General features: G+C 49.5%; 1 protein-coding gene across 2 annotated transcripts; it reads left to right on the top strand.

The window, feature by feature from the left end:
- The first annotated feature begins 12,729 nt into the window (after positions 1 to 12,729).
- MARCKS (myristoylated alanine rich protein kinase C substrate) lies at positions 12,730 to 15,518 on the top strand. Of its 2 annotated transcripts, XM_082480284.1 has the most exons (3): positions 12,730 to 12,867; positions 13,116 to 13,289; positions 14,555 to 15,518. In XM_082480284.1, exons 2-3 carry the CDS (start codon positions 13,191 to 13,193, stop codon positions 15,332 to 15,334), a joined length of 879 nt encoding a protein of 292 aa, XP_082336410.1. In that variant the 5' UTR covers positions 12,730 to 12,867; positions 13,116 to 13,190; the 3' UTR covers positions 15,335 to 15,518. The 2 variants fall into 2 exon arrangements, with proteins under 2 accessions (XP_082336410.1, XP_082336409.1); XM_082480283.1 differs by having other exon boundaries at positions 12,730 to 13,289.
- The last annotated feature ends 1,138 nt before the right edge of the window (positions 15,519 to 16,656 follow it).

The raw sequence follows: 16,656 nt of genomic DNA, 5'->3' as shown, positions 1-16,656 counted from the left end.
ACAGACTGAGTGCTCTCAATTTACCTGCTTAAGCCAGGCACAGCTCCGTTTTGAATCTGCCTTAATGTGAGTTTCTGTTTGTCACCACCACAGAAGCAGGAGCCTGTACAAGAACTGTATTCAACTTTGCTGCAAATGTGCAGAGCCTGGAAGAGGATCTCAAAAAGCAGGATGCTACCTGTTTTCTTTGGGCACTGAAAATCCAACTGCACATCCAACGATATTTGGGGCTTTCCCATCACCTTTGGCTTGAATTTTTCCTGCTCTTACTAGTGTGGAGGTGCTTCATGCTTGCTGCTCCCATGACTGCATCTCAAATGCTCTTGTATGTACAAAATTCACACTGCTTAAGAATACAAAAATTTCCCGTGATTATAAATGTTACATAAAATTCGTATTTAAAGAAAAACATTTCAGCATTTTTCAGTAATGTGAATGTAATATTAGGCTTATAAGCATTTAAATGAGTCAGATGGTTTATTAGTCCATTTCAGAAATTTCCCTTTGTAGGTGAATGAAAAATTTAAATGGAAATGATGCTGAAAGAAATAGTGCTGACCACAGCCATATGAAAAGCTATCTAAAAATCCTAACAGAGGCAAAGAAAATGAAATGAAAGTGCCCATGATGTAGGGAGGTCTAAGAATGAAAGACAAATTCTTCCTTGCATGTGCTGTGTCAAACCAGTTGTTGCTCTGAAGCTCTTTACAGGCTTTATGCCCACGCACCGAGTGAGCTGCACATCCTCACTAGCAGTGCTGAGTAAGATGCAGAAAGGGGAACTCTGCTCAGGGACTGCCAGGATTAAGGCAGCCCAGAGGCTTAAATTTGCACTTTTGCTGTCCTTGTGCTAACTGATAAGGCAATCTCAGCCCACAAAGGTAGGCCTGATCCCACAGAGATTTCAGACTCCAAATAACTAACAATAAATCCAAGAAAAAAAAAAAAATGGAAATCAATGGAGTAACCAGTCAGTGTTCTGCACTGGTAAGGTGTAATAGCAAAGGAGGGTTTTAAGGAAGCATACGAGGGAAGATAATAACACATTTTGCAGAGTTCCTCATAAGCATGAGAGGCAGAATGGCAAAAAGGACATAATTGCCACTTTGAAGATTAAAACCAGGATAATAGAGACCAGCATCGTAAGATAATTTGAGGAAGACACAAGATTTCACCACCTGAATGTATGCGTTTTGCTTAGCGTGGTATGCCCAGGAGATGAAAAAAGACTGACTTAAATGAAAATAAGGAAGTGGGAATGAGAAGCTTTAAGAAAAGAGAACTATAAATTCTGCAAGAATAGCTGCTATAAAAAGGACATTTACATGCTAAGAAGGAAGAAAGAAATAAAGGATACAGCTGAAGATTGTCAAAATAGCTCTAAGCCAAATGTGAAATAGTTTCCAGTAATTCAGATCCCTCATGGGCAGGCAGGTCCTGGGCTACTCCCCTGCGAGGGGAGCACTCTGAGGCTGGCGTGGTATGACAGCGTGTCCTCCAGTATGCTCTCCGTGTTTCACATGCCGGCCAGCGAAAAGGAAACGGACTGTAGGGGAAATCGCCATCTGCTTTTGTCAATAAAAGACCGCGTGCGTGGCTTGAGCCTAAACAGACTGAAGCCAGCCTTTTATAGCTGCATGGGGGGAAATGGGAGACCTTACTAAAGTGTGAGAAAGTATAATTTAAAAGGAATAAACAAAAATTACTATGACACAACTTCATCTGCTCTATAAAGACTCCAACATAATATCATAGAAGGCATGGGAACTTATAAAGGCAGGGGTTCGTATTAAACCTATGATTTTCTCAGCTTGCTAGGACCTAGTTTCAAGAACATTATTACAGATATTGTTTTCTCACACTTTAATGTAATTTGTACTGTGCAGGCAAAAAAAAAAGATTGTAAAGTTTCTCTTTCCTATAAATGTGTACAGAAGGCATTTGTATGCCCCATTCATTGAAACCACCTCCCAGTCTTTGGTGTATTTATTCTTCCCAGACATATAAGAGGGTGTATTAATATCCGTGTTCCATAAACCATTTAACTGAAGCACAAGGTCGCAGAAATGCAACGTCTTGAAACTGAAGTGAGTATACGCATAGCTGAGGCAGCACTAAAAACAGTATCGCGCGCCGAATCACACAGGATCACAGCATGGCTGTGGTGGGAAGGCCCCTCCAGGGATCATTTGGTCCAACCTCTCTGCTCAAGCAGGGCCACCTAGAGCAGTTGCTCAGGACTGTGTCCGGGTGACTTTTGAAGATCTCCAAGGATGAAGACTCCACTGTTTCTCTTTGGCAACTGAGGGGACACTGGCCAGCCTACAGTTCACCAGATCCTTCTTCTTGCCCTTCTTGGTGACAGGAGTGATATTTACTTCCTTCCAGTCCTCAGGATTCTGCCCTGATCACCATAACCTTTCAAAGATAACCAACAGTATCCTTGTAGTGACGTCAAGCAGCTCCCTCAGCTCTTGTGGGTACATCACATCAGATCCCATGGGCTTGAATATATTGAGTTTGTTTAAATGTTCCTTTCAATGGGGTCCTCCTCCACCAAGGGTGAGCCTTTCTTGCTCCAGACTTTCCCTTTGGTCTCAGAGGCCTGGTGTTCCTGAAGGCTGGTCTTACCACCAAAGACTGAGGTCAAGAAGGCATTCAGTAGCTCAGCTGCTTATGCATCCTTTGTCACCAGGGCCCCTGCCCCATTTAGCAGCGGGCATACATTTTCCCTAGTCTTGCTTTCGCTGCTGATGTACATGTAGAAGCCCTTCTCATCCTTCACCAGGTTCAACTCCAGGTGGGCTTTGGCTTTCCTAAGCCCATCACTGCACACTGTGTCTATATTGTTCCTGGGTCACCTGCTTCTGCCTCTTGTGAGCTTCCATTTTAAGTTTGAGTTTAGTCAGGAACTTCTTGTTCATCCATGCAGCCCTCCTGCTGGCTTTGCTTGACAGTGGTTCGATAGCAGCTTGAGTACAAGGTGTGTTTGGCAACACAGACACGGAAAGTTCAAGGCAGAAAAATTTTATTCACCAAGATGCGGAGTCAGTTCATCTGTCCTTATCTCCATGTCTGCTTCTAATATCCGCAAGGAGAGATACTAAAGCTGGTGCCCCAACCCAGCACCCTGGTCTGCAGGGCAGATATACTTAAAGAGAGTTACCCCGTCCACGTAGACAGTCTGCCACAGGGCAGGAATATGGACACAAATGTTCCTGTCTTAAACTAGTTATTTCACCATTAATCCCCTCCTGTCTCTTGTGTTACGCACATGTGCCATTCTAAATCAAACAGCTAAATTTGTACTTGTTAACCCATTTCTTTTAACAAACTTTAATTTACTGGCTTTTAGACTGCAGCCTTTGAGCCTCATAGCTGCGGTTTCTTGCAATATTGGTTACAAAAATGACTTCTCAGTTGTCCCGGTGGCTACATATTCAAAAAGCAGTATGTGGCTCCAGAAACATTTATATAGCAAACTTCTGAAGCCACTGTTTAAAAAAATAAATAATAATAAAAAAAACCACACACACACACACACAAAAAAAAAAAACTCACTACCCGTTTCTTACACTAAGAAGTTGGATCAACCTCCTCAATGTGCAGACGGTAATTTCTGTTACCTATTAAACTTAAATTGGTGGCTCTTGACCTACATATCCATATTCCTAATGACAACTGGACTCACTCTACAAGTAAGGTGGACTCTTTCAAATGTAAAAGATGACACTTGAAAGGTGACACTTTCAAATATGAAAATGTTTAGACATAATATAAACCAAAATAAAATTGTGGAGGGTATATAATACTGGAATGATATTCTGAATAGTCTGATTCATTCTTTCATAGTGTCAGTGAAAATAAAATAAAATTTAAAAAAGATGGAAAGTCTTACGTGTCTAATATGAAGCATCACTGAACCTGTCTCTCTGTTGAGGGGTTACAAACTGCAGTTAAATCTACAAAAGGACATACATGCATTTGGGTTATCCAAACCCAAACTGAGTATTAAAAAACACCATTCAGTTGCTGAGTTCATCAAACTGGACCCAGGAACTCTAGCTTGAAGGTGTGATCTGTCACTGCTTTTCAAAATGCCAGGAGAGAGAAGAGGCTAAAGTGCCACCAGAGGTGCCCAACCAGTGGACTCTGTCCCACCTCCGTCATCCTGTCTCCAAAGCGCTTCAGAAGCAGCTGCCCAAGGGCCTTCCCTGGGGAGACACAGGGAGACACACAATCTCTGTTTGTGTGATGTCCGGAGCAAATGATGCTTACACGGGCATTGACCTACCTTGTATGTGAAAGAGATCCTGTCACCTGAAGGAGGTGGTAGGGAAGGGGCCATGGCATGCAGTCCTCTCTTACCCCCAGTGTAAGCCGTGCAGCTGACCTGCCCAGCTGGAAGCACGACGGTGCTGGGGTGTACCAGCTCCCCCTGCTCAGTTTGTTCCGCTTTGCAAGGAAATGATTAATTGGGGGCTGAAGAATGAGATAAAAAGGGATCACAACTGTGTTTTGTAGTCACTGGGTCAGACTGCTGACACTGGACTGTGGGTGCCAGCCCTTGCCTGCTCCAGGAGCTACAAACTAGAAAACAGTAGCGTTTTCAGTGGAGCAAGGACCCGAGGCAAGCTGTCTCCCACTCCCAGGCAAGCATGCAAAACAATTAGACTGCAGAAACACGCTGGATTTTTGGAGCAATTACTATGTAATTCTCCATGCCAAAGAGTTACTCTTGATTCCTTGGCTGAGCAGCTTCAGCGAGAGAAAATGGAAACATTTGTGCTCACGCTCCCTCACCCTAGAACTTCATGGGAAAAGCAGGGGGAGGTAAATGAAGGGATTCAAATTTTCTTAGGTGGGAATTAAACCCATGTTTCCTGAGCCCCACCATTGAGCCGCTGGATGAAAGGGAGCTGCCTCTTAAGCTTTCAAAGGGGCTAAAGCACCTCACGGCAGGAAAGAGGTCGGAGCGCCGGCTCCCGAGTGAAGGGATATACTTCTCTACAACCAAATATAAGGAATCCAAGTCTCTGAGACAGGCACAAATGCTTCATATTTCCTATTTGGAATGTATTTCTGTGTAGCTGGGGATTATATGACCACTGATATCAAATCTGCGCCCTGCTAGGATATCAGACAGTACAGGACACACGCAGTTCTGCCAAGTTGACTGGGATGCACTACACAGAGTTTATTCCAGCTACCTGAAGCAAACAGTCTTCCTGAGATGAGTATAATAATAACAGTCGCAATAATAATATTAACTACAACTTGTGCTGGCTTAGTCTTTTGCACCTTGTGGCTATGGTGTATTTGTTCAGGCAGTGAGAATCATAAAATCAGGCTGAGGGTACCAGCCTCTACCTGCCAGCTGGGCAAATTACAGACTTTGGCACTTGGCTTTCTGCCCGCAGCCCGAGCCCTGCGGAGAGACTAGGCACTTGACGTGGAGGTTGGCTAATCCCACAACCCCGAGCTTGATTTAGCCCTAAATCAGTTTCAATTCACAGCAACTATGTATCAGGAATCCGAGTCTCTGAGTCAAGCACAAATACTTCCTATTTTAGATGGGTTTCTGCTTAGCCGGGACCATCGGTTTCATTTCACACCTTTGTGATACTTTTCAGCATAAATGTGCATGGTTCCACTCTTATTTAAGTCTCGTGTCTGTCGTCCCCCCCACCCCCTGGATTTCATAAGAGCCAGGCTGGCTCGTTCATCAAAAACTCTGTAGCCACATGATGCAAACCACTTGTCATTAAAGCACACGTGGTCTTCCAAAAAAAAACTTGACGAGGTATCACCTATCAGTGCCATTCTAATGAATACCTGGCTATCAGGCGTTTTTTACTCAGATCACTCCTCCCAGCAGAATTGAAGGAGGACCGTGACAATGGGAGCGAGCAGAAGCTGCGGAGAGGGGGGACTGTGTGAGGCAGCGGTGCTGCTGAAGCAAATGACGTTGGAACCACAGCTTAACTTTATGCCAAATCGGGTTATCACCTGCTTGTCATCGCTGCTACTTGTCTGGCCATACCAAGAGTTACAGAAGCTAAACCAGCAGGAAACTACCTTTCCCCCCTCAAAAAGGGGAGGGGGGAGGAAGAGAGAAAGAATAGTTTTCTGCTGGTTTAGCTCTCTAAAATGGCTTATCAGGAGGGCAGAGGAAAGCCAGGACACGCACAATGGAGGGAGTGGAGCCGTAGGGCCAGAGCACAGGAACGAAGGGAGCAAAGGACTGCTGCTGCCTAGACTTAGCCTGGGTAAAACTTTGGGGGAACTACAGTCAGAGCAGCATTTATCCTTAGAACCGATGGGCATAAAATATTTACAATTCCCTGCTGCAGGGCTACTAGATCCACTTGTTTGTCCATGCACTGCTTAATGCAGTGGAGCCCCAATGCCCATCTTTTGCCACTGCGATGTGGTTCTTTAAAGCAGAACCAGCATATAGCAGGGACCAGTCATTAAATACTGTATTTGCACCTTCCCCGTGTGTTGTTGTTTCTCGCTGTGATTACTCTTAAGGGAGGGGCTTGAGATTTACTGGAGTGGTTTTGCTTTTGTATGATCTAAGGAATTTTTGTTTGGTTTGGGTTGGGTTTGTTGTCAGTTTTTCTTTTTCTTGATTTTAGTTTGTGGGTCTTTTGGGGGGGTTTGGGGTTTTGGTTTTTGTTGGGTTTTTGGTTTTGTTTTTTTTTTTCCCCAGAAGTAACCATCCTCATTACTGGAGGCTGGTTATCTAGTTGGTTAACAGATTTTTTTTTTTTTTAATTAGATATGAGAAAGACAAATTGTGTGACACTTTTAAAATATATAAGCTTTGTTAAGTTTTCTATTTCCCAGCACACCGGACATTCAAACATTCTGGATCCTATTTAACAAACTTTGTTGAATGTATTCAGTTAATAAAAGCTTGGCAAATATTAGTAAAGGGCTTGTAATAGTTGTGAGTGACATAAAGGTTAAAAGCTTTCGATAGCATTGCACCAAACTGGAGTAAAGCTTGAAGAAACTGAAGTGCTGTGTCAGTAAGAAATCTCAGCACTGATTAGGACATTATGAAATACTCATTTATCGGAAACAGGAAAAGATGCAACTGTTCCACAAATCTGAACTTAGTTTTAGAACTTGAAACTTTTAACATTATTCAGACCATACTGTCTTGTTCTCTCATTATTGTAAAGTATATACAGATTATAACAAGAATGAAATTCCCTCACTGTCCCAGCCTGACAGTTCCTGGGAAAGCAAGATGTTTTCTTTCCTATGCATGAGTTACACTGTTTCTCCATAATGACAAGGACAGGAGAGAAAGGGCTTTGGGGTAGATTGGCATACAGGGAACATTATGTCTCAGAGTAAATTTTATATTGTTTTTGTTTTGCTTGCTGCCCTCCCTACACAGAGGAAAGGTCTCCGTGCACCCCAGCACACAAGGAGGCTTCCCAGTGCCTCCCCAGAGCTCAGATAGCCCAGGGGAGAGGCACAACAGGAACACCAGAAAGCACACACTGTTTTGGGATTTCTGTAAACACTGGATTCCAGCTCCCAAAACCGCTCTTAGATTCACTTTCTTTAAAGGCTTGTCTGGACGAGGATAAAGGTGTATTTAAAAAAAAAAAAAAAAAAAAAGTGTCAGTGAAAACTTTTAATTAACATGTTTTCAAATTCTTAGTGTTGACAGGGTGTGTTGCATTTTAGTGCATTTGCCAGCAAACGTGTTAAAATACATTTGTGTCCCATCTACACGTGGCAAGTTAGGACATGTTTTTAAAAGTTTCAAAATTTAACAGGAGCTAAAACACGTTTACGATAGTGCCTTTGCCTTAGCTGAGGGTGAACATCAGTGATGGGTTTTCTTGGGACTGTAGTTCTGAGGAGAAGGATCTGGGGGTCGTGGTAGACAGTAAATTATCCATGGCCCAGCAATGTGCCCTTGTCACCAAAAAGGCCAATGGAATCCTGGGCTGCATAGGGAAGAGTGTGGCCAGTAGGTCAAGGGAGGTCATTCTCCCCCTCTACTCTGCACTGGTGAGGCCACAACTGGAATACTGTGTCCAGTTTTGGGCTCCCCAGTTCAAGAGGGACAGGGAACTGCTGGAGCGAGTCCAGCGAAGGGCAACTAAGATGATTAAGGGCTTGGAGCATCTGCCTTATGAGGAAAGGCTGAGAGAGCTGGGACTCTTTAGCCTGGAGAAGAGAAGGCTGAGGGGAGACCTTATCATGGCATACAAGTATCTCAAGGGTGGGTTGAAGGAGGATGGAGCCAGGCTCTTTTCAATGGTTCCCAGTGACAGGACGAGGGGTAATGGGCACAAGTTAGAACATAGGAAGTTCCGTTCAAATACACGGAAAAACTTCTTTATGGCAAGGGTGACAGAGCACTGGCACAGGCTGCCCAGGGAGGTTGTGGAGTCCCCTTCTCTGGAGCTTTTCAAGACCCGCCTGGATGCAGTCCTGAGTGATGTGCTCTGGGCAATCCTGCTTTGGCAGGGGAGTTGGACTAGATGATCTCTAGAGGTCCCTTCCAACTCTGAAAACTCCGTGATTTCGTGACTGGACAGCAGCTGCCATACTGGCAGGGAGCTGCTATTTAGCCACTTTCGCCTTTTCCTGGACTGTCAAATGAAACTAACATTTCATTTACCTGCCTTGCAGGAAGGGACGAAAAGGAATGTTTATACGGGGGGGGGGGGGGGGGATAATTAAAAGCTGGGTGTTAGTGAGACGGGAGGTTGGACAGCGGTTACAGGAGTCAGAAGTCATGCTTTCACAAGGTGGCAAATTGCCGTTTCGAAAGACCTGATGTAAGGTCAGGATTTCTGTAGCCACATAACCCAGAGTGTGGCACCACATTCAGCTGTTGTTCCCATTGTGGCCAAACACTTTGCAGGGGCAACTTTGCCTCAGCTGCTCTCAGGCTGAAAGCTAGCGGCTTTTTTTCTAGCCTCCTCACAGAAGGTCAATGTAAAGTTGACATAAGCACTATATACCACGCTTATACCTGGCTAGCTTGACAGAAAGGTTTGTGATTATTCCCAGTCAAAATCGTAGTTGTGAGGCACAGGTTCAGTATTAATGATCATGAAGTCACAGCTGAGCATCAGTAACTCTGAGCCAGCCGCGATGCTGATTGACTGGGCAACACTGTACAAACCATTCCATCAGTCCACACCTCGGTCTTTTCCCTTCCCAAAAGGTAGAGGATGAATATAATCACAGGCAAAATGTGCTGAGAGGAGTGACACTTTGGAAGTACTGTAAGAAAAGGCAATTTCATCTGGTGGGTGCAACATACAATTAGAAATCAGGAATTTGGCTGTGGTGGGACCCTTAACCTTTAGCGGAGCTAGGGGAGGTGAATCCTGCTGCCCCCCTGAAAACAGCTCCCCAGCCCTGTCTCTTGTTCATTTTTGGCCTCCTCAGAGCTGTCTCTCAGTCATGGCTGTCATGTTCTTAGAAATATCATCACCCATGCCACATGGGGGGATATGATTTTTTGCTGACACAGCTATTGTGGTAAAAGCCCTAACACAAATACTCCTTACAATGGTACCACTTTTTTTCAGACACTGAATCTCCAACAGCTGATATATAAGCACCTTTACACCAGTACATCCTTGTTCCTGCCAAAGAAATGCTGCAACAACTTTTTGTGTGGAAGGCACTGTAGAAAATTGGTATTTTCACATTCATATGTGATTAGTCCTGCTGCAAAACACCAATCGAGCGATTGTTTGGGGTTTGGTTGTTTGGTTTTTTTTCTCTTTTCTTTCTCCAACCTCCCCCCCCCCCCCCCCCCCCCCTTGGAAGGAGATGAAAAGATCAGGAACTTAAGTAAAGTGCAAGTTTAAGAATGAGGAATCTCCCCTCCAGCGTAACTGTTTGCTTGGCGCTTAAAGGTGTGGTGTGACAAGGAGCAGCCTGGTAACTGGTGGGCTCAAAAGGTCAGTCAAGGGGTTAAAGCTTGTATTTGAACCTCATCTTCAAGGGTTTGGGTTAGAAAGCAGAGATAGCTGTCCAGGTTGTGGTGCACTGGAACTGACACAGAGAGTGTACGTATAGTCCAAATTCCCTGCTCGTCCAGAGACTCTATAGAAGAACTTGTGGAACTAAACATCTAGATTAACATCAGTAAAGGCTTTTTCTTTTTCCTTTCCTTTTAAAGTTGTAAAGCAACATTGAGAAAAAAAAAAAAAAAAAAAACAAAAAACCACCAAAACAAAACATTGAAAAACATATCAAAAGCATAATGCAAAGCATACACCATCAAAACTCCCACAGACACTCTGCAATTTTTCAGTGACACTACTCTGAAATTCACATGTAGCTACGGTGGAAAGTAAAACCTCATGTGCCCGTGCAGGTGAAACTGCGTATACCCGTGCGAGGTGGATAGATGACTTCTGATACTGATTGTGAAGTCCTGTCATGATCTTCCAGCGGGTCTTCTCAGGTGATATCAACCAGTGTAAAAAAAGAAAAAAGAGAGAAAAAAAAAAAAAACACCCAACCCAAAATAACAAGAACAAAATCACGATTTGCTTAATATCCACGTTAAAAGGAGGAGAGAAAGCACTACGCGTGGAAGTCCCCTTGGGAAGCGGAGGAGGATCACGAAGAAGGAAGCTGTCCGGCTGTCCGTGCCCCCACGGTCGCGCCGCCGTCACGCCGCAAGGTGAGCCCTCCGCAGCTCTCTCCATCCCCTTCTGCCGCCGGTGCCCTCTGTGCTGCGCACCGCTCCCCCCACGCACCCCCGGGGCGGGCGGCAGCCGAGGGACCCCCGCCGAGCGGCTCCCGGCCCCGGCCCCACCGAGCCCAGCCCAGCCCAGCCCAGCCCAGGCTCGCCGCGGCCGCAGGTGACGCCGGGTCGGGCAGAGCCGCCCCCGCCGCCACCCCGCTCCCGGCCCCGCCGCGGAGCCCCCGCCGTCCCCCGCCCGTCGCCAGGGAAACCGCCCGGCGGCGCGGCCCCGCCGAGGGAGCCCCGGGGCGCGGCGGCGGCCCCACCGGCACCCCCGCCCGGCCGTGGGCGTTCACCCCGGTGGGGCCGGCGGCCGGGCCCGGGGGGTTGCGGGTGTTGGCGGTGCGGGGTACGCGGGGGGGGGGGCTGGGGGGAGGAGCGGGAGGCCGCTGGGCCGGGCTCGGCGGGGCGGGCGGCGGCCGAGACAAAGGGAGCGGCGGCTCTCGGCGGCGGGGGAGGGAGGGAGAGGCTCCATCTCCCCTCCTCCCTCCCTTCCCCCCCCCCCCCCCCAAAAAAAAAAAAAACCCAAACAAACATATGTCCCTTTTGCCCCCGAGAAACGAAATATTCCCTTGTGCGGTTGCAAATAACCGGCTGCCCTCGACGGGGTTACCGAAAGGCGGCGGCGGCGGCCGCACAAAGCCCCCCCCCGGCCCCGCCAGCCCCGGGTAATCCGCGGGGAGAGAGAGAGAGGGAGGGGGGAAGGAGGGAGGGAGGGAGGGAAGGTGGGCGGCGGGGCCGAGCCTCCTCGCTCCGCAGCCCTTCCTCATCGGGATAATTTTAACATCCTTGTTTATAAACAAGAGGCGTTTGGAGGAGATTACCCGAGTTTGGGAAACGATGGTTCTGACGCTCGTTTCTGCTCCTTAAAAGGGGGTGGGGGTTTCTGGGGAAGGGGGGTCTGGACCAGCCTTTCCCGCATCGCACGGCGGGGGGAGCCAGTCGGGTCCCCGCACTACCCGCCCCCCCCTCCTCCCGCGGGAAAGAAAATCAATCGGATCCGTGATATCGCACCCACCCCATGGCTGCTAAGCGCTCGGGATCACCGTTAATTCGCGTGCCTTAGTTTCGGGTTACATCTTCTTCGAGGGTTTAAATTCAACGTAAATACACATTCGGGGCCAGTGTTTGGGAAAGCCAAACGTTTCCCTGATAATGTCGCTTCGCCCCCTCCTTGAGTGCGTGGAAACGTAATCTTGAAATGGGTCACCGCCTCAGAAAATACTTTAAAAACACAAATCAGGAATAATCAGACAGCAGAATTTAATTAGAGCCGTAGGCTAATCACAAAATATTTTATTCCAAGCCAATATCGCTATGGGGGAGGGGTCCGTTTCTGCTTCGGCAGCGGCTCCTGCCGCCGCTGCTTTCGCGTTCGCAACATCTGGCCTACAGACCTACTAATTTCGACTCGTGATCTCGTTTGGCGAAACCCGATCTACGTGGTTCAAATACCTTCCAAATTGGGGGCGATTTAACAATCGCGACCAATTAAACCCAGGGAAGAAAAGAGAAAAAAAAAAAAAAAAGCAAAGGGGAGAAGGAAGAAAAAAAAAAAAAAAACAAACCACACCACAACAGAAAAGGCAGCTAATCCCCTCCTTCCCTCTCCCCCCGCCCCGGGCTACACACACACACACACACACACACACACACACACACACACTCACTCTCTATCTGTTGCTCTCTCACGGCGGCAGCGGGCGGGGGCGGGCGGCGGGGCCGGGACGGACTCGGACTCACACTCACACTCCGGGCTCGCACTCGCCCTCGCCCGCACGCCCCTCGCCCCACCATTGTCCCCGCCCGCCCGCTCCGCTTTATCGGGGTGTTTTGTTCGCTCCCCGGCGCGGGGCTCCGCGCGCCCGCCCGCGCCGCGCCGGAGCGGCACATTCATTATCGGCCGGGGGCTGATTTCAAACCGCTGCCATCGCGGCTCCATTGTTCGCCGGGCGGCCAGGCCCCGCCCCCCTTTGTGTGGCGCGGCGGCGATTGGCCGGCGCCGGGCGGAGGGCTGCCGTCACCGCTCGGGAAGCCCATTCATCTGTGCACTTGGGCGTTGGACTCCGCATCTTATTAGCAACCAGGGAGATTTCTCCATTTTCTCCTTGTCTACAGTACGGCTACAAATCTGGGATTTTTTATTACTTCTTTTTACTAAACTTGGGCTCCTTTTTTTTTTTTTTTTTTTTTTGCGCTCGACTTTTTCCTCCCTTTTTTTCCCCTCCCTCCTGTGCTGCTGCTTTTTGATCTCTTCAACTTTAAATTTTTTAAAAGGAGTGCATTATAATCGGTTCTGTTCTCTCTTCTCTTTTTTTTTCCCCTCTGGTGTGTGTGTGTGTTGCTGCTGCTGCTGGTCGCCCAGTATTTATACCAACCCAACGCTCTTTGTTTCCCCTCCTTTTGGATCTGTTGAGTTTTCTTTGTTGAATAAGACAGCATGGGTGCCCAGTTCTCCAAGACCGCTGCAAAGGGCGAAGCCTCCGCCGAGAAACCTGGGGAAGCAGTGGCTGCGTCTCCATCCAAGGCGAATGGACAGGTAAAAAAAAAAAAAAATATTAAAAAAAAATATTAAACCTACTCCTTTTTTTAAGCCAACTTCGACGGACTCTCTTTCGCATCCTGTTTAATTCTTCTTCCTTTGATGCCCCAGTGGCACATTCAATGGAGAATACGGTCGATCCTTTTATCTTTGCGACTCGAGGCAAAGGAATAATGTCTTTATTTTTTATGTGTGGTTTGTTTTTTTTTTTTTTTTAAACGGGCTCGGCTTTGAACGATTCGTTCTTTTATCTTTCTTGCGGGGGGGGGAGGGGGCACATCTTTTCTCCTTTGTGTTTTTTTTTTCCTTTTTTTTTTTTTTTTTTTTAAATCCCTCGTGTATTACGGTGTGGTGTCCCCACGGCTCGTAAACGGAAAGGATCTTTACACCGCTCGGCTTTTCTGCCCGCTTTAACCACCGCCTTCTCCCGAAGACGCTCGGTGACCGGGGCGAACCGAACCGCCTCTCCCGGCGGCAGGATGGCCGCGTTGTACCGGGGCAAAACGGAGCCGCCGGGGCTGGGGGGCTCGGCGGGGCCGGGGCCGCGCCGCCCGCCCCGTCCGCCGCAGCTCCGCCGTGGGGGGGGGGGGGGGTCGTGCATCCTCCGGTGGTGTGTGTGTGTGGGGGGGGGGGGGTACGGCTTTCTGTCACCCCACAACCCCTCCCCACGCGTGAGCCGGCTGCCGGGCCGACCGTGCCCCCGCTGCCTCCCGCAGCAGCAGCGGCGTTGCGGGCGGGCAACCCCCCACCACCCCACGCCGCCCCCGCAGCTGCCGCCCGGGGCAGAGGCAGCCGCGCTCCGGGAGCCTGAAAGATGCAAATACGGCGAAGTCGGGGGGGGGAGGGAAGGAACGGGGGCGACTCGCCGCACCGCCCGGGCGGAGAGGGGCAGCGGCGGCGGGCGGGGAAGGGGGGGGAGGCCGGGGCCGGGCCAGCTTTGTTCGCCATCCCCGCCCCGCGCCGCCGCCGCGGCTGGACGGGGCGCGCCGGGGGCGGGAGGGGGGCGATGCGCGGCCCCGCCGCCGCCGCTTCGTGGAGCCGCGGCGCCCTCTGGCGGCGGCAGGGGCCGCCGCCCGTCCCGCCCGCCGCTGGGGGCGCCCGGCCCGGCCCGGCGCGGGCGGCGAGGGGCGGCGGAGGGCCCGGGGGTTTCAAGCGCGGGCGAGGAAAGGCCGCTGGGCGGGGAGGGCGGCGGCGCCCCGTTGTTGTTGTTCCCACCACCCCCCTCATGGGCCCCGCCGGTAACGCCCGTCGCTGTCTTGCAGGAGAACGGCCACGTGAAGGTGAACGGCGACGCCTCCCCCGCGGCGGCGGAGGCGGGCAAGGAGGAGGTGCAGGCCAACGGCAGCGCGCCCGCCGAGGAGACGGGCAAGGAGGAGGCGGCCTCGTCGGAGCCCGCCTCCGAGAAGGAGGCGGCCGAGGCGGAGAGCACCGAGCCGGCCTCCCCGGCGGAGGGCGAGGCCTCCCCCAAGACTGAGGAGGGCGCGACCCCCTCGTCCAGCAGCGAGACCCCGAAAAAAAAAAAGAAGCGCTTTTCCTTCAAGAAGTCCTTTAAGCTCAGCGGCTTCTCCTTCAAGAAGAACAAGAAGGAGGCCGGCGAGGGGGCCGAGAGCGAGGGCGGCGCCGCCGCGGCGGCGGAGGGCGGGAAGGAGGAGGCGGCGGCGGCGGCCCCCGAGGCGGCGGGCAGCGAGGAGGGCAAGGCCGCCGCCGAGGAGGCCTGCGCGGCCGCCGCCGGCAGCGCCGAGGGGGCGAAGGAGGAAGCGGGGGACTCGCAGGAGGCCAAATCGGACGAGGCCGCCCCCGAGAAGGCGGCGGGAGAAGAGACCCCGGCGGCGGCGGCGGCGGAGGAGCAGCAGCCGCAGCAGCAGCAGCAGGCAGCGGAGGGGAAGGCGGAGGAGGCGGCGGCGGCGGGCGCCGGCGCCGCCACGAGCGAGGCGGGCAGCGGCGAGCAGGAGGCGGCCCCCGCGGAGGAGGCGGCGGCGGCGCGGCAGGAGCCCCCCGCCGAGAGCAGTCCGGAGGGACCCGCCGCCGAGTCGGCGGAGTAAGCGCCGCCGCCGCCCCTCGCCGACGGACATTTTTCTTCCCCCCCTGTTTGTTTGTTGGAGTGGTGCCAGGTACTGGTCTCGGAGAACTTGTCTACAACCAGGGATTGATTTAAAAGATGTCTCGTTTTTCTTTTTTTTTGTTTTGTTTTTTTTTTTTCTCCCCCCCCCGTCCTCCCCCTTCCCCCCCGTCCTCCCCCTTTCTCCTCCCCTCATTTCGCAGCTCCCATCTCAAATCGTTGTGTGTTGCCGCCATTCCAACGGGCGGAGGGGGGCCCCCCTCCGCCCTTCTCTCCCACCCTCTATATTTAGTTTGTTTGTTTTTTTCTTTCTTTTTTTTTTTTTTCATCAGTATTAATGTTTTTGTTTTGGTTGGTTCGGGTTTGTTGGTTTTTTTTCAGTTGTTTGTTTTTTGTTTTTTTTTTTTTTTTCATACTTTGCAACTCTCTTCATATTATAAAACTTTTCCCGATCGGTCTATGGACATGCCCATATATGAAGGAGATGGGTGGGTCAATAAGGGATATCAAATGAAGTGACAGGGGCCGCAGTGGGGAACCCGGGGCGCGCAGCCCTTGCCGGGAGCGCGCCCCGCCAGAAATGATGTAAGGGGTTAGTCTTTTTTTTAAAAGAAAGTTATTACGATGTATTTTGTGAGGCAGATGTTCTATAAGGTTTACAACACTACAAGTCTTGATTAAGAAGGAAAGGAAAAAGGAGAAAAAAAAAATAAAAATAAAAATCAATACCCAGATAAAGAGATCATAGTCTTAGGAATTCATTTAAACCATAGGAACTTTTCACTTATCTCATGTTAGCTGTATCAGTCAGTGATTAAGTAGAAATACAAGTTGTATAGGCTTTATTGTTTATTGCTGGTTTATGACCTTAATAAAGTGTAATTATGTATTACCAGCAGGGTGTTTTTAACTGTGACTATTGTATAAAAAAAAAAAAAAAAACAAATCTTGATATCCAGAAGCACATGAAGTTTGCAACTCTTTCCACCCTGCCCATTTTTGTAAAACTGCAGTCATCTTGGACCTTTTAAACACAAATTTTAAACTCAACCAAGCTGTGATAAGTGGAATGGTTACTGTTTATACTGTGGTATGTTTTTGATTACAGCAGACTGCTTTCTTTTCCAGTTGTCTTTGAAAATAAAGGAAAACTCTTCAGATGCAATGTTTTTTTTTGTGTAGCATCTTGTCTATCATGTTTTTTGTAAATACTGGAGAAGCTTTGACCAATTTGACTTAGAGATGGAATGTAACTTTGCTTACAAAAATTGCTATTAAACTCCTGCTTAAGGTGTTCTAATTTTC

This window comes from Vanellus vanellus (assembly GCF_965231255.1).
Source record: "Vanellus vanellus genome assembly, chromosome: 3".
In the NCBI taxonomy this organism is placed as follows: Eukaryota; Metazoa; Chordata; class Aves; order Charadriiformes; family Charadriidae; genus Vanellus; species Vanellus vanellus.
This window is presented reverse-complemented; position numbering and strand designations above follow the sequence as displayed.

Coding starts and splice junctions, on each gene's coding strand:
- MARCKS (XM_082480284.1), top strand. CDS start 13,191: ATGGGTGCCCAGTTCTCCAAGACCGCTGCAAAGGGCGAAGCCTCCGCC. Junction 13,290..14,554: donor CATCCAAGGCGAATGGACAG/GTAAAAAAAAAA, acceptor GCTGTCTTGCAG/GAGAACGGCCACGTGAAGGT.